The 22,425-nt window shown below is 40.9% G+C and overlaps 1 protein-coding gene across 3 annotated transcripts in view; it reads left to right on the forward strand.

Annotated features, from left to right (window-relative positions):
• pds5 (cohesin associated factor B pds5) overlaps nt 1–22,425 on the forward strand; it is a 221,918-nt gene that overhangs the window by 79,873 nt on the left and 119,620 nt on the right. For all 3 annotated transcript variants that reach the window (XM_071665508.1, XM_071665507.1, XM_071665509.1), the window contains exons 8-9: nt 1,236–1,373; nt 18,656–18,764. In XM_071665508.1, the coding sequence (XP_071521609.1) occupies nt 1,236–1,373; nt 18,656–18,764 (247 nt within the window). The remainder of the gene's footprint in view (nt 1–1,235; nt 1,374–18,655; nt 18,765–22,425) is intronic.

Here is a 22,425-nt window from a genome sequence, read left to right on the forward strand (position 1 = left end):
CCATGGTTTACCCCAGACGCTTCACATGCCTTGATTCAATCCACTGACAGCACGTCAACCCCGGTATACCACCTCGATCCAATTCACTCTATTCCTTGCCCTCCTTTCACCCTCCTGCATGTTCAGGCCCCGATCACACAAAATCTTTTTCACTCCATCTTTCCACCTCCAATTTGGTCTCCCTCTTCTCCTCGTTCCCTCCACCTCCGACACATATATCCTCTTGGTCAATCTTTCCTCACTCATCCTCTCCATGTGCCCAAACCACTTCAAAAGACCCTCTTCTGCTCTCTCAACCACGCTCTTTTTATTTCCACACATCTCTCTTACCCTTACGTTACTCACTCGATCAAACCACCTCACACCACACATTGTCCTCAAACATCTCATTTCCAGCACATCCATCCTCCTGCGCACAACTCTATCCATAGCATGTGGATAGCATGTGTGGGTGTTTATGTATATACATGTGTATGTGGGTGGGTTGGGCCATTCTTTCATCTGTTTCCTGGTGCTACCTCGCTAATGCGGGAGACAGCGACAAAATGTAATAAATAGATAAATAACCTTCAAAAGTTTAGACAAATATTTTCTTTTTTCTTTTTTTTCAAACTATTTGCCATTTCCCGCGTTAGCGAGGTAGCGTTAAGAACAGAGAACTGGGCCTTTGAGGGAATATCCTCACCTGGCCCCCTTCTCCGTTCCTTCTTATGGAAAATTAAAAAAAAAAAAAAAAGAGGAGAGGATTTCCAGCCCCCCGCTCCCTCACCTTTTAGTCACCTTCTACGACACGCAGGGAATACGTGGGAAGTATTCTTTCTCCCCTATCCCCAGGGATAAATATTTTATAAATTCAGGTATACTTTGAGAAAAATGCCAGAAATATACGTATAGATGACAGTGGCAATGGGAAGACTAGAAGTCTAATGTACAGCAATGGGAAGTCAATGATAGGTTTAAAAAGTACTGAGTGGAATTGAATTTTTGATGTCGAGTTATATAAAAGAAATTTTCAGACAACCTAGTTGTGAGCCAATCAGGCCTCCTGTTGTCTGTCTTTCTCATGTAAACTCATGTAAACATCAAAGCTGCAGAAGCCCCATGAAAGGCATGCTGGGGTTGCATAACTTTGAAAGAGAACCTAAATATAAGAGAATAGAAATTGTTATTTTATATATAGATGAGTAGATTGATTAGTAGCATTGTGTGAATGATCAAAACATTTTCTGTTTCAGATTTAATGATATCAGCATTAAGATACGTACCAAATGTGTCCAGTATTCAATGCACTTTTTATTAAATCATCCACTTCTTCGTAAAGACATCACGGATACGTTGAAACTTAGACAGCATGACTCCGAGGAAAGTGTTAGGTAAGTCACTCTTTGTTAATTTTTGGATGTTAATCTTTCTTTCACTGTTTTGCTGTAGACCTAACAAATTTTTAGTTATGCACATAATTGGTGTATTAGAAATCTCATCTGTAGCTTAAGGATTGGTAAAACAATACTTTTAATAGTATATAAACAACTCATTTAACTTTGTGAACTCAAAAAATGTTACTTTGCTTACCTTTTACATTCCAAATAATGCTTCAGGCAAGTAACTTTGTTTCATACGTCAAATTACCTCTTCGTAGTAAAGGAAAGGGTGTTCATAAATTTAAATCTAGAGTGTAAAATAGTAAGTTTTCATTTTTCTTCAAAGTGTCCTTGCTCCCTGACTAGTAATCTGATGTGTGATTCGTGTGTGGATAGAGTTTTCCTGTTTTTGATCTAGCAGTTTCTACTTGCGGAGGGTGAAAGCCGGCAGGGCAGCGGGTTTGGATGGTATTGCAGTGGAATTTATTAAGTAGGGGGTGACTGTGTTGTTGACTGGTTGGTAAGGTTATTTAATGTATGTATGATTCATGGTGGGGTGCCTGAGCATTGGCGGAATGCTTGCATGGTGCCATTGTACAAAGGCAAAGGGGATGAGAGTGAGTGCTCAAATTACAGAGGTATAAGTTTGTTGAGTGTTCCTGGTAAATTATATGGGAGGGTATTGATTGAGAGGGTGAAGGCATGTACAGAGCATCAGATTGGGGAAGAGCAGTGTGGTTTCAGAAGTGGTAGAGGATGTGTGGATCAGGTGTTTGCTTTGAAGAATGTATGTGAGAAATACTTAGAAAAGCAAATGGATTTGTATGTAGCATTTATGGATCTGGAGAAGGCATATGATAGAGTTGATAGAGATGCTCTGTGGAAGGTACTAAGAATATATGGTGTGGGAGGCAAGTTGTAGGAAGCAGTGAAAGTATTTATCGGGGATGTGGGGCATGTGTACGTGTAGGAAAAGAGGAAAGTGATTGGTTCTCATTGAATGTAGGTTTGCGGCAGGGGTGTGTGATGTCTCCATGGTTGTTTAATTTGTTTATGGATGGGGTTGTTAGGGAGGTGAATGCAAGAGTTTTGGAAAGAGGGGCAAGTATGCAGTCTGTTGGGGATGAGAGAGCTTGGGAAGTGAGTCAGTTGTTGTTCGCTGATGATACAGCGCTGGTGGCTGATTCATGTGAGATACTGCAGAAGCTGGTGACTGAGTTTGGTAAAGTATGTGAAAGAAGAAAGTTAAGAGTAAATGTGAATAAGAGCAAGGTTATTAGATACAGTAGGGTTGAGGGTCAAGTCAATTGGGAGGTAAGTTTGAATGGAGAAAAACTGGAGGAAGTAAAGTGTTTTAGATATATGGGAGTGGATGTGGCAGCAGATGGAACCATGGAAGCGGAAGTGAATCATAGGGTGGGGGAGGGGGCGAAAATCCTGGGAGCCTTGAGGAATGTGTGGAAGTCGAGAACATTATCTCCGAAAGCAAAAATGGGTATGTTTGAAGGAATAGTGGTTCCAACAATGTTGTATGGTTGCGAGGCATGGGCTATGGATAGAGTTGTGCGGAGGAGGGTGGATGTGCTGGAAATGAGATGTTTGAGGACAATATGTGGTGTGAGGAGGTTTGATCGAGTAAGTAATGTAAGGGTAAGAGAGATGTGTGGAAATAAAAAGAGTGTGGTTGAGAGAGCAGAAGAGGGTGTTTTGAAATGGTTTGGTCACATGGAGAGAATGAGTGAGGAAAGATTGACCAAGAGGATATATGTGTCAGAGATGGAGGGAACGAGGAGAAGTGGGAGACCAAATTGGAGGTGGAAAGATGGAGTGAAAAAGATTTTGAGTGATCGGGGCCTGAACATGCAGGAGGGTGAAAGGCGTGCAAGGAATAGAGTGAATTGGATCAATGTGGTATGTGGGGGTCGACGTGCTGTCAATGGATTGAATCAGGGCATGTGAAGCTCTGGGGTAAACTGGAAAGTTCTGTGGGGCCTGATGTGGAAAGGAGCCTGTGGTTTCGGATGGGCATTATTACATGACAGTAGAGACGAGTGTGAACGAATGGGGGCCCGTTGTGTGTCTTTTTCCTATGGTACCTCACACACAAATAATTGAGGGGGAGGGGGTTGTTATTCCAAGTGTGTGGGTGGTGATGGGAGCCCGACAGGTAAAGGCAACAGTATGAAATTGTGTACATGTGTATATATTATAGTCTGTGTGTTATATAATATGTGTACATTGAGAAGTAAAGGTATGTATATTGCGTGGTGTGGATGTGTATGTATATACATGTGTATGTGGGCGGGTTTGGCCATTTTTTTCGTCCTGTTTCTTGCGCTACCTTTTCTAACACGGGAGACAAGCGACAAAGCAAAATAGATATAAATTATAAATAGGTGTTTGATTGAGTAAGTTAATAGAAAGGTGAAGAGAGATGTGTGGTAATAAAAAGAGTGTGGGGGGGGGGTTTACCATTTCTTGTGTGGCGGGGGGGAGGGACGGGAAATTTGGATTAGGCATAAAATATGAATATTACTTGTGTTATTTTGGTATATGTCTGTGTATGTATTTTTAAAGTATACAAAAATTTGAAAAGGTATTATTTGTGAAATTTTTTTTTTTTTTTTTTATATTTTTGGTTCGCGGTCTCCCCCCGTTTGCGGGGTTTAGGCAAGGAAACAGACGAAAGAAAGGCCCCAACCCACCCCCTAACCGTATTTTACAAACGCCCAACACCCGCAAATTTTACCCCTTTGCACAAGTTTTCCATGGTTTACCCCAGACGCTTCACTTTGCCTTTTATTCAATCCACTGACACACGTAAACCCCCGGGTTTACCACCTCGATCCAATTCACTCTTTTTCCTTGCCCTCCTTTCACCCCCCGGGCTTGTTCAGGCCCCAAATCACAAAAAATTTTTTTCACTCCTTCTTTTCCACCTCCAATTTGGCCCCCTCTTTCCTCGTTCCCTCCACCTCCCACATATTTCCTCTTGGTTTTTTCTTTCCTCACTAAACCCTCTAGGGTCCCCAAAACCACTTAAAAAAACCCCTCTTCTGCTCTCTAAAACCACGCTCTTTTTATTTCCCCCCCCATTTTCTTTCCCCTTTTCGTTACCCATTCGTTAAAACCACCTCACCCCCCTTTGTCCCAAACATTCCTTTCCGGGAAATTTAAATCCTCCTGCGCCAACTCCCCCCTTAGCTTGTGGTTTACATGTTTTGGGGGTTTTATGTATAAAACATGTGTATGGGGTGGGTTGGGGCCATTCTTTCTCTTTTTCCCGGGTGCAAAACCCGTTTAATGGGGGGGGAACAGCGAAAAAAGTAAAAAAATGAAAAATTTAACCTTAAAAAAGTTTAGACAAATATTTTCTTTTTTTTTTTTTTAAAAAAATTTTTGGGCCTTTTCCCCCGGCGTTTGCAAAGGTACTTTAAGAACAAAAACCCTGGGCCTTTGGGGGGAATATTTCCCAAGGGGCCCCCCTTTTCCGTTCCCTTTTTTGGAAAATTAAAAAAAAAAAAAAAAGAGGAGAGGATTTCCAGCCCCCCGCTCCCTCACCTTTTAGTCCCCCTTTTAAAAGACAAAAGCAGGGAAAAACGTTTGGGGGAAATATTCTTTCCCCCTAAACCCCAGGGATAAATTTTTTTTTATAAATTCGGTATAAATTTTTAAAAAATTTCCAGAAATATACGAAAAGATTAGTGGCAAGGGGAAGGGCTAGAAAATCTAATGTACACAATGGGAAGTCCCAAAGATAGTTTAAAAAGAACTGATGGAAATTTAATTTTTATGTTTGAGTTAAAAATAAAAAAAAATTTTCAGACAACCCTTTTTGGGGCCAATCAGGCCCCTGTTGTCCCGTTCCCTTTTTCATGAAACCCCTGGGAAACATCAACTGCAGAAGCCCCTTTAAAAGGGGATGCGGGGGTTTCATAACTTTTAAAGAGAAACCCAAATATAAGAAATTTGAAATTGTTATTTTTTATAATAGATGAGTTGTTTTTTTAGACTTGTTTTGGGAAAATCAAAACATTTTCTGTTTCAGATTTAATGATATCGCATTAAGAAAAGTTCCAAAAGTGGCCAGTATTCAATGCACTTTTTATTAAATCAAAACCCCTTCTTGTAAAGACATCACCATTAAAGGTTTAAACTTAGACAGCAAAGACTCCGAGGAAAAATGTTGGGAAAAATCCCCCCTTTTTTAAATTTTTTGGGTGTTTTTCTTTCTTTCACGTTTTTCTTAGAAAAAAACAAATTTTTTTTTGCACATAATTGGTGGGAATTAGAAATTTTCATCTGTAGCTTAAGGAAATTTGGGAAAACAAAAACTTTTAATAGTATATAAACAACTCAATTTTAATTTTTGGAAATCAAAAAATGTTACTTTTTCTTACCTTTTACATTTTCCCAAAAAATTTTCTTCAGGCAAGTAACTTTTTTTTCATACGTTTAAATTACCTCTTCGTATAAAGGAAAGGGTTTTTCATAAATTTTTAAAAAAGGGGTGTTAAAAATTGTTAAAATTTTTATTTTTCTTCAAAAGTCCCCTTTCTCCCCCGACGTAATCTGATGTGTGATTCGTTTTGTGGATTGAGTTTTTCCCCGTTTTTTATCTAGGGGTTTCTACTTGCGGGGGGGTGAAAGCCGGCAGGGCCCGGGGGGTTTGGAGGTATTGCGTGGAATTTAATTTAAATTGGGGGGGGGCTGTGTTTTTGGGCTGGTTTTTGGGAAGGGTTTTTTTAAAGTATGATTTTTCATGGGGGGGTGCCTGAGCATTGGGGGGGGAATGTTGCATGGTCCTTGTACAAAGGCAAAGGGGATGAGAGTGAGTGCTCAAATTACAGAGGTATAAGTTTTTTGATGTTCCTGGTAAAATTATATGGGAGGGTATTGATTGGGGGTAAAAGGCATGTACAGAGCTCAATTGGGGAAGAGCAGGTGGTTTCAGAATGGTAGGGATGTGGGATCGGTGTTTTTTTGAAAAATGTATGTGAGAAATACTTAGAAAAAAAATGGATTTGTATGTACATTTATATCGGGAAAGGCATATGTAGGTTTAAGATGCCGTGGAAGGTATAAGAATATATGGGTGGGAGAAAGTTGTGGGAAAGCAGGTAAAGAAAATTTTTTCGGGGATGTGGGGCATGTGTACGTGGGGAAAAAGGGGAAAAAAGTGATTTTTTTCTCATTGAAGTGGTTTTTGCGGCGGGGGGTTTGGATGTCCCATGGTTTTTTTTAAAATTTGTTTTGGAGGGGGGGGTTGTTAGGGGGGTTGAAGCAAGAGTTTTGGGAAAGAGGGGCAAGTAGCAGTCTTTTTGGGGATAAAGAGTTTGGAAGTGATCAGTTTTTTGTTCCTGATGATCGCGCTGGTGGGGTTTCATTGGATACTCAGAAGCGGTGACGGGTTTTTTGGGTAAAGATTAAAAAAAAAGTTAAGAGTAAATGTGAATAAGAGCGGGTTTGATACAGTGGGTTGGGCAGTAAATTGGGGGAGGAAAATTTTTGAATGGAGAAAAACGGGGGAGTAAATTTTTTTTAGATATAGGGGAGGGGATGTGGGCAGCAGATGGAACCATGGAAGCGGAAGTGAATCATAGGGTGGGGGAGGGGGCAAAAACCCGGGAGCCTTTGAGGAATGTGTGAAGTCGAAAACATTATCTCCGAAAGCAAAATGGGTATGTTTGAAGGAAAAAGGGGTTTCCAACAATGTTGTATGGTTGCGAGGCATGGGCTATGGGTAGAGTTTGCGGGGAGGGGGGGATGTCGGAAATAGATGTTTTAGGAAATATGTGGTGTGAGGAGGGGGGATCGAGTAAATAAAGTAGGGTAAGAGAGATGTGGGAAAAAAAAAAGGTGTGGTTTAGAGAGCAGAAGAGGGTGTTTTTTAAAAGGTTTGGTCCATGGAGAGATGAGTGAGGAAAGATTGACCAAGGGATATATGTGTGGGGGAAAGGAGGGAACGAGGAGAAGTGGGAGACCAAATTGGAGGTGGGAAAAAGGAGTGAAAAAGATTTTGAGTGATCGGGGGGGCTGAACTGCAGGAGGGGAAAGGCGTGCAAGGGAAAAGAGTGAATGGATCAATGTGGTATGTGGGGGGGCGACGTCTGGGGCAATGGGGGTTTGAATAAAGGGCATGTGAAAGCTCTGGGGAAAAAATGGAAATTCTGTGGGGCCCGGATTGAAAAGGGGGCTGTGGTTTTTGGGGGATTATTACAGACACTAGAGACTGTTTTGAACGAATGGGGCCCCTTTTTGTCTTTTCCTAGCGTACCTCCACACTGAGGGGGGGGGGGGATGTTATTCCATGTGTGGCGGGTGGCGTGGGAATAAATAAAAGGCAGAAGAAAAATTTTGTACATTGTATGTATGTATATGTCTGTGTTTTGTATTATATGTGTACATTTGGGTGTATAGGTATGTATATTTCGTGTGGAAGGTATGTAAATTTTCTTTTTGGGATTGGGTGGGTGGGGGTATTCTTTCATCTGTTTTTTCCCTTTCGCTGGCTCGAAAAAAAGCGGGGGGGACAGCGACTAAGCAAAATAAATAAATAGATATATAGTTTCTACTTGATGCTCCCATTCAATGATCCTACCTGCTACTTTTATTTATTACTGTTACTATTTTGCCAAAAGGCAGGGCTAGTGCATGACTTTCACTTCAGAAAAATTGAGTTAGGTAGAATGAGTTGTGTGAAGTGTTTGTCAGTTGTTCTTTGTGACAAGGAGAGATTGTATGTTTGTGGACAGAATGCTGGCAGCCACATAAATAGAACATTAGTTGGGAGCCTTAGGTAGAAGTAGTAGGTTAGAACATTAGGTAGGAACCTTTAAAAACAATTTGCTAGAGGTGCTCTCTCCCATTTGCCCACTGAGGGTGAGGCATTAAAGGCAAAGAAGTGGCACTATGGAGACTCTTTTGCTGTGGCATCCCCCTTGAGGGAGTTTCCAAGGGGAACAGGCATTAGAGATTTAGAAAGATGAATAGATCCAGCTGTATTCTGTTTTGATGATCCATTAATTATAGAAGATGGTGACTTGGTTAAGACAATATAGTCATGGTACAGATCTTCAGAATTTTTGTATTATCTGTATTGATTATTGAAGACACAAGTCATGTCCCTGTCCCAATTAAATTGCTGTTAGAAGGAAAACAGTCTTTAACTTATTGACGTAAAAGCTGAAGATATATTCTCAGCCCTAAATGGATTGAAAGTCTGTAAAATTGTTGGCCCAGTTGAGTTTGATCTAAGGACAATGAAAGAAGTGAGGTAGGAGGTAGGAGTTGGTAGGCAGCCACCAACCAGGGAGGTATATTACCAGTACTACCCACCTGGATATCGGGAAGATTAATGATATCAGTGTAGTGAGCCAGCACTTCAGGGGTTGTCAAGCTGCTGTATTCATACCTAGGTTGCTGTGTTTTCTTTCTTTCTTCACCCACATGTGGACTAATGGCCAGAAACATACAATCTTTCCTTTCACACATTACACTAGATAACATGTAACTCACAGTTCATTTATCATAATTCTAGAATTTTCTGTGATGAGCACTGTGCACTAGTCCTATCTTTTGGTAAAATGATAGGAGCAATAGATAGCAGTAGTTGGTAGGAACATTAGACTGGAGCACTAGATAAAAGTAATAGGTATGAACATAAGGTAGAAGTATTATTTTTTTATTTTGCTTTGTTGCTGTCTCCCGCGTCAGCGAGGTAGCGCAAGGAAACAGATGAAAGAATGGCCCAACCCACCCACATACACATGTATGTACATACACGTCCACACGCAAATATACATACCTGTACATCTCAATGTTCACATATATATACACACACAGACATATACATATATACACATGTACACAATTCATACTATCTGCCTTTATTTATTCCCATCGCCACCTCACCACACATGGAATAACAACCCCCTCCCCCCTCATGTGTGTGAGGTAGCGCTAGGAAAAGACAACAAAGGCCCCATTCGTTCACACTCAGTCTCTAGCTGTCATGTAATAATGCACCAAAACCACAGCTCCCTTTCCACATCCAGGCCCCACAGAACTTTCCATGGTTTACCTCAGACGCTTCACATGCCCTGGTTCAATCCATTGACAGCACGTCGACCCCAGTATACCACATCGATCCAATTCACTCTATTCCTTGCACGCCTTTCACCCTCCTGCATGCTCAGGCCCTGATCACTCAAAATCTTTTTCACTCCATCTATCCACCTCCAATTTGGTCTCCCACTTCTCCTCGTTCCCTCCACCTCTGACATATATATCCTCTTGGTCAATCTTTCCTCACTCATTCTCTCCATGTGACCAAACCATTTCAAAACACCCTCTTCTGCTCTGTCAACCACACTCTTTTTATTTCCACACATCCCTCTTATCCTTACATTACTTACTCGATCAAACCACCTTACACCACATATTGTCCTCAAACATCTCATTTCCAGCACATCCACCCTCCTGCGCACAACTCTATCCATAGCCCACACCTCGCAACCATACATCATTGTTGGAACCACTATTCCTTCAAACATACCCATTTTTGCTTTCCGAGATAATGTTCTTGACTTCCAAACATTCTTCAAGGCTCCCAGAATTTTCGCCCCCTCCCCCACCCTATGATTCACTTCCACTTCCATGGTTCCATCTCCTGCCAGATCCGCTCCCAGATATCTAAAACACTTCACTTCCTCCAGTTTTTCTCCATTAAAACTTACCTCCCAATTGACTTGACCCTCAACCCTACTGTACCTAATAACCTTGCTCCTATTCACATTTACTCTTAACTTTCTTCTTTCACACACTTTACCAAACTCAGTCACCAGCTTCTGCAGTAGGTTGAGACATTTGGGAGGAGCAGTAGGTAGAAGGAATTGGTAGGAACATTAGGTAGGAGTCTCTGAAAGCACTTCACTAAGGTTGCCCTGTGCTTGTTACCTGTTAAGAGTGAGGCACTAAAGGCTAAGAAGTGGCACTGGAGTTCATCAGTTTTAGAGACCCTTTTGTCTTTGCTACCCCTGGAAGGGAGTTGCTAAAGGGAATGGGCATCAGAAATATAGATAGATAGCTGTTGTTTCAGTGCATTACACATGACGGCTAGTAAGTGAGTGTGAATGAATGTGGCCTTTTTTGTCTGTTTTCCTGGCACTATCTCGTTGAATCAGGGGCAAAGAGTCTGTTTCCTGTGAGGCATGGTAGTGCTAAAAATGGATAAAGGCAAGCAAGTATGAATATGGACATGTATATATATGTATATGTCTGTGTATATACATGTATGTATATGTTGATATGTATATAAGTGTGTGTTTATGGGCATTTATGTATTTTTTTTTTTTGTCGCTGTCTCCCGCGTTTGCGAGGTAGCGCAAGGAAACATGCGAAAGAAATGGCCCAACCCACCCCCATACACATGTATATACATACGTCCACACACGCAAATATACATACCTACACAGCTTTCCATGGTTTACCCCAGACCCCAGACGCTTCACATGCCCTGATTCAATCCACTGACAGCATGTCAACCCCGGTATACCACATCAATCCAATTCACTCTATTCCTTGCCCTCCTTTCACCCTCCTGCATGTTCAGGCCCCGATCACACAAATCTTTTTCACTCCATCTTTCCACCTCCAATTTGGTCTCCCACTTCTCCTCGTTCCCTCCACCTCCAACACATATATCCTCTTGGTCAATCTTTCCTCACTCATTCTCTCCATGTGCCCAAACCATTTCAAAACACCCTCTTCTGCTCTCTCAACCACGCTCTTTCCACACATCTCTCTTACCCTTACGTTACTTACTCGATCAAACCACCTCACACCACACTTTGTCCTCAAACACCTCATTTCCAGCACAACCATCCTGCGCACAACTCTATCCATAGCCCACGCCTCGCAACCATACAACATTGTTGGAACCACTATTCCTTCAAACATACCCATTTTTGCTTTCCGAGATAATGTTCTCGACTTCCACACATTCTTCAAGGCTCCCAGGATTTTCGCCCCCTCCCCCACCCTATGATCCACTTCCGCTTCCATGGTTCCATCCGCTGCCAGATCCACTCCCAGATATCTAAAACACTTTACTTCCTCCAGTTTTTCTCCATTCAAACTTACCTCCCAATTGACTTGACCCTCAGCCCTACTGTACCTAATAACCTTGCTCTTATTCACATTTACTCTTAACTTTCTTCTTTCACACACTTTACCAAACTCAGTCACCAGCTTCTGCAGTTTCTCACATGAATCAGCCACCAGTGCTGTATCATCAGCGAACAACAACTGACTCACTTCCCAAGCTCTCTCATCCCCAACAGACTTCATACTTGCCCCTCTTTCCAAAACTCCTGCATTCACCTCCCTAACAACCCCATCCATAAACAAATTAAACAACCATGGAGACATCACACACCCCTGCCGCAAACCTACATTCACTGAGAACCAATCACTTTCCTCTCTTCCTACACGTACACATGCCTTACATCCTCGATAAAAACTTTTCACTGCTTCTAACAACTTGCCTCCCACACCATATATTCTTAATACCTTCCACAGAGCATCTCTATCCACTCTGTCATATGCCTTCTCCAGATACATTAAATAACCTTACCAACCAGTCAATAATACAGTCACCTCCTTTTTTCATAAATTCCACTGCAATACCATCCAAACCTGCTGCCTTGCCGGCTTTCATCTTCCACAAAGCTTTTACTACTTCTTCTCTGTTTACCAAATCATTTTCCCTAACCCTCTCACGTTGCACACCACCTCGACCAAAACACCCTATATCTGCCACTCTATCATCAAACACATTCAACAAACCTTCAAAATACTCACTCCATCTCCTTCTCACATCACCACTACTTGTTATCACCTCCCCATTAGCGCCCTTCACTGAAGTTCCCATTTGCTCCCTTGTCTTACGCACTTTATTTACCTCCTTCCAAAACATCTTTTTATTCTCCCTAAAATTTAATGATACTCTCTCACCCCAACTCTCATTTGCCCTCTTTTTCACCTCTTGCACCTTTCTCTTGACCTCCTGTCTCTTTCTTTTATACATCTCCCACTCAATTTTTTCCCTGCAAAAATTGTCCAAATGCCTCTCTCTTCTCTTTCACTAATAATCTTACTTCTTCATCCCACCACTCACTACCCTTTCTAATCAACCCACCTCCCACTCTTCTCATGCCACAAGCATCTTTTGCGCAATCCATCACTGATTCCCTAAATACATCCCATTCCTCCCCCACTCCCCTTACTTCCGTTGTTCTCACCTTTTTCCATTCTGTACTCAGTCTCTCCTGGTACTTCCTCACACAAGTCTCCTTCCCAAGCTCACTTACTCTCACCACCCTCTTCACCCCAACATTCATATATATATATATATATATATATATATATATATATATATATATATATATATATATATATATATATATATATATATATATATATTTTTTTTTTTTTTTTTTTTTTTATACTTTGTCGCTGTCTCCCGCGTTTGCGAGGTAGCGCAAGGAAACAGACGAAAGAAATGGCCCAACCCTCCCCATACACATGTACATACACACGTCCACACACGCAAATATACATACCTACACAGCTTTCCATGGTTTACCCCGGACGCTTCACATGCCTTGATTCAATCCACTGACAGCACGTCAACCCCTGTATACCACATCGCTCCAATTCACTCTATTCCTTGCCCTCCTTTCACCCTCCTGCATGTTCAGGCCCCGATCACACAAAATCCTTTTCACTCCATCTTTCCACCTCCAATTTGGTCTCCCTCTTCTCCTCGTTCCCTCCACCTCCGACACATATATCCTCTTGGTCAATCTTTCCTCACTCATTCTCTCCATGTGCCCAAACCATTTCAAAACACCCTCTTCTGCTCTCTCAACCACGCTCTTTTTATTTCCACACATCTCTCTTACCCTTACGTTACTTACTCGATCAAACCACCTCACACCACACATTGTCCTCAAACATCTCATTTCCAGCACATCCATCCTCCTGCGCGCATATATATATATATATATATATATATATATATATATATATATATACATGGGAGACAGCGACAAAGCAAAAAAAAAAATATATATATATATATATATATATATATATATATATATATATATATATATATATTCCCAAACCACTCTTCCCCTTTACCCTTGAGCTTCGTTTCACTCAGAGCCAAAACATCCAGGTTCCTTTCCTCAAACATACTACCTATCTCTCCTTTTTTCACATCTTGGTTACATCCACACACATTTAGGCACCCCACTCTGAGCCTTCGAGGAGGATGAGCACTCCCCGCGTGACTCCTTCTTCTGTTTCCCATTTTAGAAAGTTAATACAAGGAGGGGAGGATTTCTGGCCCCTCGCTCCCGTCCCCTCTAGTCGCTTTCTACGACACGCGAGGAATACGTGGGAAGTATTCTTTCACCCCTATCCCCAGGGATAATATACATATATATATACATATACACATACACACACATGCACATACATACGCACATATACACACACACACACATACATATATATACATATGAAAAATGTAAGAAACAATGCTTTGAAGAATGTATGTGAGAAATACTTAGAAAAGCAAATGGATTTGTATGTAGCATTTATGGATCTGGAGAAGGCATATGATAGAGTTGATAGAGATGCTCTGTGGAAGGTATTAAGAATATATGGTGTGGGAGGAAAGTTGTTAGAAGCAGTGAAAAGTTTTTATCGAGGATGTAAGGCATGTGTACGTGTAGGAAGAGAGGAAAGTGATTGGTTCTCAGTGAATGTAGGTTTGCGGCAGGGGTGTGTGATGTCTCCATGGTTGTTTAATTTGTTTATGGATGGGGTTGTTAGGGAGGTAAATGCAAGAGTTTTGGAAAGAGGGGCAAGTATGAAGTCTGTTAGGGATGAGAGAGCTTGGGAAGTGAGTCAGTTGTTGTTCGCTGATGATACAGCGCTGGTGGCTGATTCATGTGAGAAACTGCAGAAGCTGGTGACTGAGTTTGGTAAAGTGTGTGGAAGAAGAAAGTTAAGAGTAAATGTGAATAAGAGCAAGGTTATTAGGTACAGTAGGGTTGAGGGTCAAGTCAATTGGGAGGTGAGTTTGAATGGAGAAAAACTGGAGGAAGTGAAGTGTTTTAGATATCTGGGAGTGGATCTGGCAGCGGATGGAACCATGGAAGCGGAAGTGGATCATAGGGTGGGGGAGGGGGCGAAAATTCTGGGGGCCTTGAAGAATGTGTGGAAGTCGAGAACATTATCTCGGAAAGCAAAAATGGGTATGTTTGAAGGAATAGTGGTTCCAACAATGTTGTATGGTTGCGAGGCGTGGGCTATGGATAGAGTTGTGCGCAGGAGGATGGATGTGCTGGAAATGAGATGTTTGAGGACAATGTGTGGTGTGAGGTGGTTTGATCGAGTGAGTAACGTAAGGGTAAGAGAGATGTGTGGAAATAAAAAGAGCGTGGTTGAGAGAGCAGAAGAGGGTGTTTTGAAGTGGTTTGGGCACATGGAGAGAATGAGTGAGGAAAGATTGACCAAGAGGATATATGTGTCGGAGGTGGAGGGAACGAGGAGAAGAGGGAGACCAAATTGGAGGTGGAAAGATGGAGTGAAAAAGATTTTGTGTGATCGGGGCCTGAACATGCAGGAGGGTGAAAGGAAGGCAAGGAATAGAGTGAATTGGAGCGATGTGGTATACCGGGGTTGACGTGCTGTCAGTGGATTGAATCAAGGCATGTGAAGCGTCTGGGGTAAACCATGGAAAGTTGTGTAGGTATGTATATTTGCGTGTGTGGACGTATGTATATACATGTGTATGGGGGGGGGTTGGGCCATTTCTTTCGTCTGTTTCCTTGCGCTACCTCGCAAACGCGGGAGACAGCGACAAAGTATAAAAGAAAAAAAAAAAAAAAATATATATATATATATATATATATATATATATATATATATATATATATATATATATATAAATATATATATATATATATATATATATATATATATATATATATATATATATATATATATATATATATATGTGTGTGTGTGTGTGTGTTTGTGTAAATGTTGAAATGTATAGGTATGTATATGTGCATGTGTGGAGAGCAAAAAAAGTATATAAATGAATGGAGAAAAACTGGAGGAAGTGAAGTGTTTTAGATATCTGGGAGTGGATCTGGCAGCGGATGGAACCATGGAAGCGGAAGTGGATCATAGGGTGGGGGAGAGGGCGAAAATTCTGGGAGCCTTGAAGAATGTGTGGAAGTCGAGAACATTATCTCGGAAAGCAAAAATGGGTATGTTTGAAGGAATAGTGGTTCCAACAATGTTGTATGGTTGCGAGACGTGGGCTATGGATAGAGTTGTGCGCAGGAGGATGGATGTGCTGGAAATGAGATGTTTGAGGACAATATGTGGTGTGAGGTGGTTTGATCGAGTAAGTAACGTAAGGGTAAGAGAGATGTGTGGAAATAAAAAGAGCGTGGTTGAGAGAGCAGAAGAGGGTGTTTTGAAATGGTTCGGGCACCTGGAGAGAATGAGTGAGGAAAGATTGACCAAGAGAATATATGTGTCGGAGGTGGAGGGAACGAGGAGAAGAGGGAGACCAAATTGGAGGTGGAAAGATGGAGTGAAAAAGATCTTGTGTGATCGGGGCCTGAACATGCAGGAGGGTGAAAGGAGGGCAAGGAATAGAGTGAATTGGAGCGATGTGGTATACCGGGGTTGACGTGCTGTCAGTGGATTGATTCAAGGCATGTGAAGCGTCTGGGGTAAACCATGGAAAGCTGTGTAGGTATGTATATTTGCGTGTGTGGACGTATGTATATACATGTGTATGGGGGTGGGTTGGGCCATTTCTTTCGTCTGTTTCCTTGCGCTACCTCGCAAACGCGGGAGACAGTGACAAAGCAAAAAAAAAAAAAATATATATATATATATATATATATATATATATATATATAAATATATATATATATATGTGTGTGTGTGTATATGAGTGCATTGGCCATTCTTCATCTGTTTCTTGGTGCTACCTTGTTGATGCGGGAAACAGTGATTAAGTGTAATAGAATGAAATAGATAAAGATAGAAAGATTGATAGATAGAAAGTGAGATAGTTAAGCCCTTGGCTGATCTTTTCTGTCACTATTTTTTTATTTTAGCTGAGACAGCACGGGCAGCTGAGGCCCTAATCAAGGCCATCCCATTAATGCTCTATATTATTTTTCATTATTTATTGTACTTAATCGCTGTTTCTGACGTCAGCGAGGTAGCACTAGGAAACAGACGAAGAATGGCCCATCCTCTCATATACACACACATATATTTATTTATTTATTTATTTTGCTTTGTCGTTGTCTCCCGCGTTAGCGAGGTAGTGCAAGGAAACAGACGAAAGAATGGCCCAACCCACCCACATACACATGTATATACATACATGTGCATATATATATATATACATAAATGCCCATACACACACACACACACATATACATACATATACATATCAACATATACATATATACATACATATACATACATATCTTTTTCACTCCATCTTTCCACCTCCAATTTGGTCTCCCACTTCTCCTCGTTCCCTCCACCTCTGACACATATATCCTCTTGGTCAATCTTTCCTCACTCATTCTCTCCATGTGCCCAAACCATTTCAAAACACCCTCTTCTGCTCTGTCAACCACACTCTTTTTATTTCCACACATCTCTCTTACCCTTACATTACTTACTCGATCAAACCACCTCACACCACATATGAGTGATCAGGGCCTGAACATGCAGGAGGGTGAAAGGCGTGCAAGGAATAGAGTGAATTGGAATGATGTGGTATACCGGGGTCGACGTGCTGTCAGTGGATTGAACCAGGGCATGTGAAACGTCTGGGGTAAACCATGGAAAGTTCTGTAGGGCCTGGATGTGGAAAGGGAGCTGTGGTTTCAGTGCATTATTACATGACAGCTAGAGACTGGGTGTGAGCGAATGGGGCCTTTGTTGTCTTTTCCTGGCACTACCTCGCACACATGGAGGGGAGGGGGTTGTTATTTCATGTGTGGCGAGGTGGCGATGGGAATAAATAAAAGCAGACAGTATGGATTATGTACATGTTTATATATGTATATGTCTGTGTGTGTATATATATGTGTACATTGAGATATATAGGTATGTATATTTGCGTGTGTGGATGTGTATGTATATACATGTGTATGTGGGTGGGTTGGGCCATTCTTTCGTCTGTTTCCTTGTGCTACCTCGCTAATGCGGGAGACAGTGACAAAGCAAGAAAAAAATATACATACACATACACATACATATATACACATGTACATAATCATACTTGCTTGCCTTCATCCATTCCTGTTTCCCACCCCACAGGAAACAGCATCGCTACCCCCTGCGTCAGTGAGGTAGCGCAAGGAAAACAGGCAAAAAAGGCCACATTCATTCACACTCAGTCTCTAGCTGTAATGCGTAATGCACCAAAACCACAGCTCCCTATCCACATCCAGGCCCCTCAGGCATTTCCATGGTTTACCCCAGATGTTTCAGTCCATTGACAGCATGTCAACCCCAGTATACTACATCTTTCCAATTCACTCTATTCCTTGCACACTCCTCACCATCCTGTATGTTTAGGCCCCTATCGCTTGAAATCTTTTTTCCTCCATCCTTCCACCTCCAGTTTGGTCTCCCACTTTTCCTTGTTCCCTCCACCTCCGACACATACATTCTCTTTGTCAATCTTTCCTAACTCATTCTCTCCATATGTCCAAACCATTTCTACATACCCTCTGCTGCTCTCTCAACCACACTCTTTTTTTATTTCCATACAGCTTTCTTGCTCTTTCATTACTTACTCGATCAAACCACCTCACACCATATATTGTCCTCAAACATTTCATTTCCAACACATTCACCCTTCTCCATACAACCCTATCTATAGCCCATGCTTTACGACCATATAGCATAGTTGGAACTGCTATTACTTCAAACATACCCATTTTTGCTTTCCAAGATAGCATTCTCTCTTTCCACATGTTATAGTATGTGTATAGCAGTAAGTGCTGATTTCCATATGTGTCATATTACACCTGGAGCAAGGGAAGGGTTAGAGATGTTGAAGAGATGACAAAATAGGTGAGATTAACATTTGTTTTATACTGATTTTTTTGATGATATAAAGATGATATAAAGGTACCTAATCGTTTCCTTATTCTTTACAGGTATGAAGTTGTGATGGCCATTGTAACCACTGCCAAAAAAGATTTTAGCATTGTTTCTGATAGTGAAGATCTACTGAACTTTGTTAAGGAAAGAACATTGGATAAAAAGGTTTGTTATAAACTTCATGTAAGACAAGGATGCATGATGTTGCCACCTTGGACCATTGTTTGCGGTGCTGGAATAGTGAGAGAATGCTGTTAGCAGTGAAAACCTTTTTTTCAATGTGAGTGTTAGAAGAGATTGATAGTTCGGAGCTTTAGTTTACTTAAAAGTTTTAATGAACAAGGTGTACAAGTGCTATTAAAAGAATTTGAGAGAGAAGAAAAAATAAAGCAGAGTATTTGAGGAAAGGGGGATTGGAATGTTTGTTTGAGTAGATTTATGGATTTAAAATGTTTTCAATAAATATATTTAGCTGATTGAAATGGATGCTGTTACTGTATTAAATGGAAGAGAGTTCATGAAGAATAAAGCTAAGAAAAAAGTGGGTAAATTAGGTGTTGCAAGACTTTAAAAGATGTTCAACCCACACTTGTACTCTTTAGAAATATGTTCATTGTAATGGAATGGCTGCTGTTATTTAGTATATGTGTGGCATTTTGAAAGTTATGGGATGAGGAATAAGGTAATTGTGGGATTTGAAATAATTTTCATAGATGAACACGGTAAGGGAGAGATAGGTGTATTGGTAAAGATAGGAGAAAATGACTGCATTTTGGTTCGTTAGATGCAAATAAATGTACAATAAGACCAGGAAAAGGATGGAGAGAGAGAGAGAGAGAGAGAGAGAGAGAGAGAGAGAGAGAGGGAGAGAGAGAGAGAGAGAGAGAGAGTTTATCTATGGGTATCAGTGACAAGACTTTGCCTCAAAAGATGGCAGGGCTAACACATAACACTCACAGCATGTCTGGTTTGATGAGTAAGACTATTCCTTAATGCTGTTGCATAGTTATCAATTGTTTTGGCTCATTTTGTGACTGATTTTAACTGTCTGTAGTTTTTCCTTGCACATATGTAATTGTTTTGACAGTATAGTAGATAGCTTCTAGAGCTTCCTTTCAGGACATTTATATAAATTTGTGTAATATATTTTTGGCATGTTCCATGTATTCTTGTAGAATTTATAACTATCAAGTTTTCTTTAAAATATTTCTAAAGTTTTCCTTGCAGATTTCTAATTTCTTTCGGTAGTATTTTGGATAGCTGTTCGACCTTCCTTCCTGGGTATTAGTATATTTTTGTGTGATATATTTTTGGTATGTTTGTGGTATTTTTGCAGACTTGATGATTCCATATCTTCCTTGTTGAGTCTTTCTGGTTCAATATGTCTTCCTTTTCACCTTCAATTTTTTGCCACGCATTGATTATCATATCTTTATCTCCTTTCTAGCCTATAGATAGCCAATTCCTTCAGCCTATTTTTGGTAGTTCATGTTTTCCATCCCCTTAGTTTTGCTCTTGAAGTGCTTCTGAATTCTCTCTCTGTTTATTTTCATGTGTTTTATCACTGTTTGGCTTCATATGTAAGCACTAAATATTTTCATCAACACTTCTGCTTCTTGTGAAAGTTCTAAGTATTATACCACTCATTACTTAGCATGATAGTGATATCTTCTCAGCTTGTTCTCTAATTCTCATTAATGATGAAACCCATTTATTTTCATTTGTATCACTGTCTTGTTCTCCTTGTTAGGCCTTTAAACACCATTAGTGAATTTTCTTAATTGTTCTGTAACTTATTTGCTTTATATATTCAGGTTAATTTCTATCAGGTTGATTTCTGCCTATTTGTGGATCATGTCATAGTCTTTTTGCATCTCTTTTTGAGAAGCTTTAAATTGTCATTTTGCTTACTCTGGTGTCTCAGATATTGTTAAGAGTATTTCTCTCAATCTGTCTATCTGTATTTCTGATGCCTGTTACCAACTGGAACTCCTTCAAGGGGTTGACCATGGCAATAGTCTCCATAGCTAGTGAACTCCAGTGCTGCATCTTGACCTTTAGTGCTTCACCCGTTACAGACCACTGGCAGAGGGCAATTCTAGTGGAGTATTTGCAGAGGCTTCTTTCTAATGTTCCTACTGACTGCTTCTACTTAATGCTCCTGCCTATTGATCCTACCTGCTGCTTCTACCCAATGTTTCTCTATAGGCTAACAATATTCCTTTTTTTTTTTTTTTTTTGCTGTCTCCCGCGTTTGCGAGGTAGCGCAAGGAAACAGACGAAAGAAATGGCCCAACCCACCCCCATACACATGTATATACATACGTCCACACACGCAAATATACATACCTACACGGCTTTCCATGGTTTACCCCTGACGCTTCACATGCCTTGATTCAATCCACTGACAGCACGTCAACCCCGGTATACCACATCGCTCCAAATCACTCTATTCCTTGCCCTCCTTTCACCCTCCTGCATGTTCAGGCCCCGATCACACAAAATCTTTTTCACTCCATCTTTCCACCTCCAATTTGGTCTCCCTCTTCTCCTCGTTCCCTCCACCTCCGACACATATATTCTCTTGGTCAATCTTTCCTCACTCTTTCTCTCCATGTGCCCGAACCATTTCAAAACACCCTCTTCTGCTCTCTCAACCACGCTCTTTTTATTTCCACACATCTCTCTTACCCTTACGTTACTTACTCGATCAAACCACCTCACACCACATATTGTCCTCAAACATCTCATTTCCAGCACATCCATCCTCCTGCGCACAACTCTATCCATAGCCCACGCCTCGCAACCATACAACATTGTTGGAACCACTATTCCTTCAAACATACCCATTTTTGCTTTCCGAGATAATGTTCTCGACTTCCACACATTCTTCAAGGCTCCCAGAATTTTCGCCCCCTCCCCCACCCTATGATCCACTTCCGCTTCCATGGTTCCATCCGCTGCCAGATCCACTCCCAGATATCTAAAACACTTTACTTCCTCCAGTTTTTCTCCATTCAAACTTACCTCCCAATTGACTTGACCCTCAACCCTACTGTACCTAATAACCTTGCTCTTATTCACATTTACTCTTAACTTTCTTCTTTCACACACTTTACCAAACTCAGTCACCAGCTTCTGCAGTTTCTCACATGAATCAGCCACCAGCATCATATTAAGCAATTATAACACTGGTATGGTGAAAACAAATTCTGCAGTTTAATGCCTGGAATGAGAATGAGTGCAGTTTTACTTGATTTTGCAAAGACACTCGACAAAATACACCACAAAATTCTGCAAGGAAAAGCAACTGAACAAAACATTAAGGGTATAATGAGATGGATGAAAGATTCACTAATTAACTGAGATAAAACATTTCCTTAGATATAGTTCCGTTTGCCACTTCTTTGAACTTTCAGTTAATTAGTGAATCTTTCATCCATCTCATTATACCCTTAATGTTTTGTTCAGTTGCTTTTCCTTGCAGAATTTTGTGGTGTATTTTGTCGAGTGTCTTTGCAAAATCAAGTAAAACTGCACTCATTCTCATTCCAGGCATTAAACTGCAGAATTTGTTTTCACCATACCAGTGTTATAATTGCTTAATATGATGCTGGTGGCTGATTCATGTGAGAAACTGCAGAAGCTGGTGACTGAGTTCTGTAAAGTGTGTGAAAGAAGAAAGTTAAGAGTAAATGTGAATAAGAGCGAGGTTATTAGGTACAGTAGGGTTGAGGGTCAAGTCAATTGGGAGGTAAGTTTGAATGGAGAAAAACTGGAGGAAGTAAAGTGTTTTAGATATCTGGGAGTGGATCTGGCAGCGGAT

This window comes from Panulirus ornatus, chromosome 10 (genome assembly GCF_036320965.1).
Source record: "Panulirus ornatus isolate Po-2019 chromosome 10, ASM3632096v1, whole genome shotgun sequence".
In the NCBI taxonomy this organism is placed as follows: domain Eukaryota; kingdom Metazoa; phylum Arthropoda; class Malacostraca; order Decapoda; family Palinuridae; genus Panulirus; species Panulirus ornatus.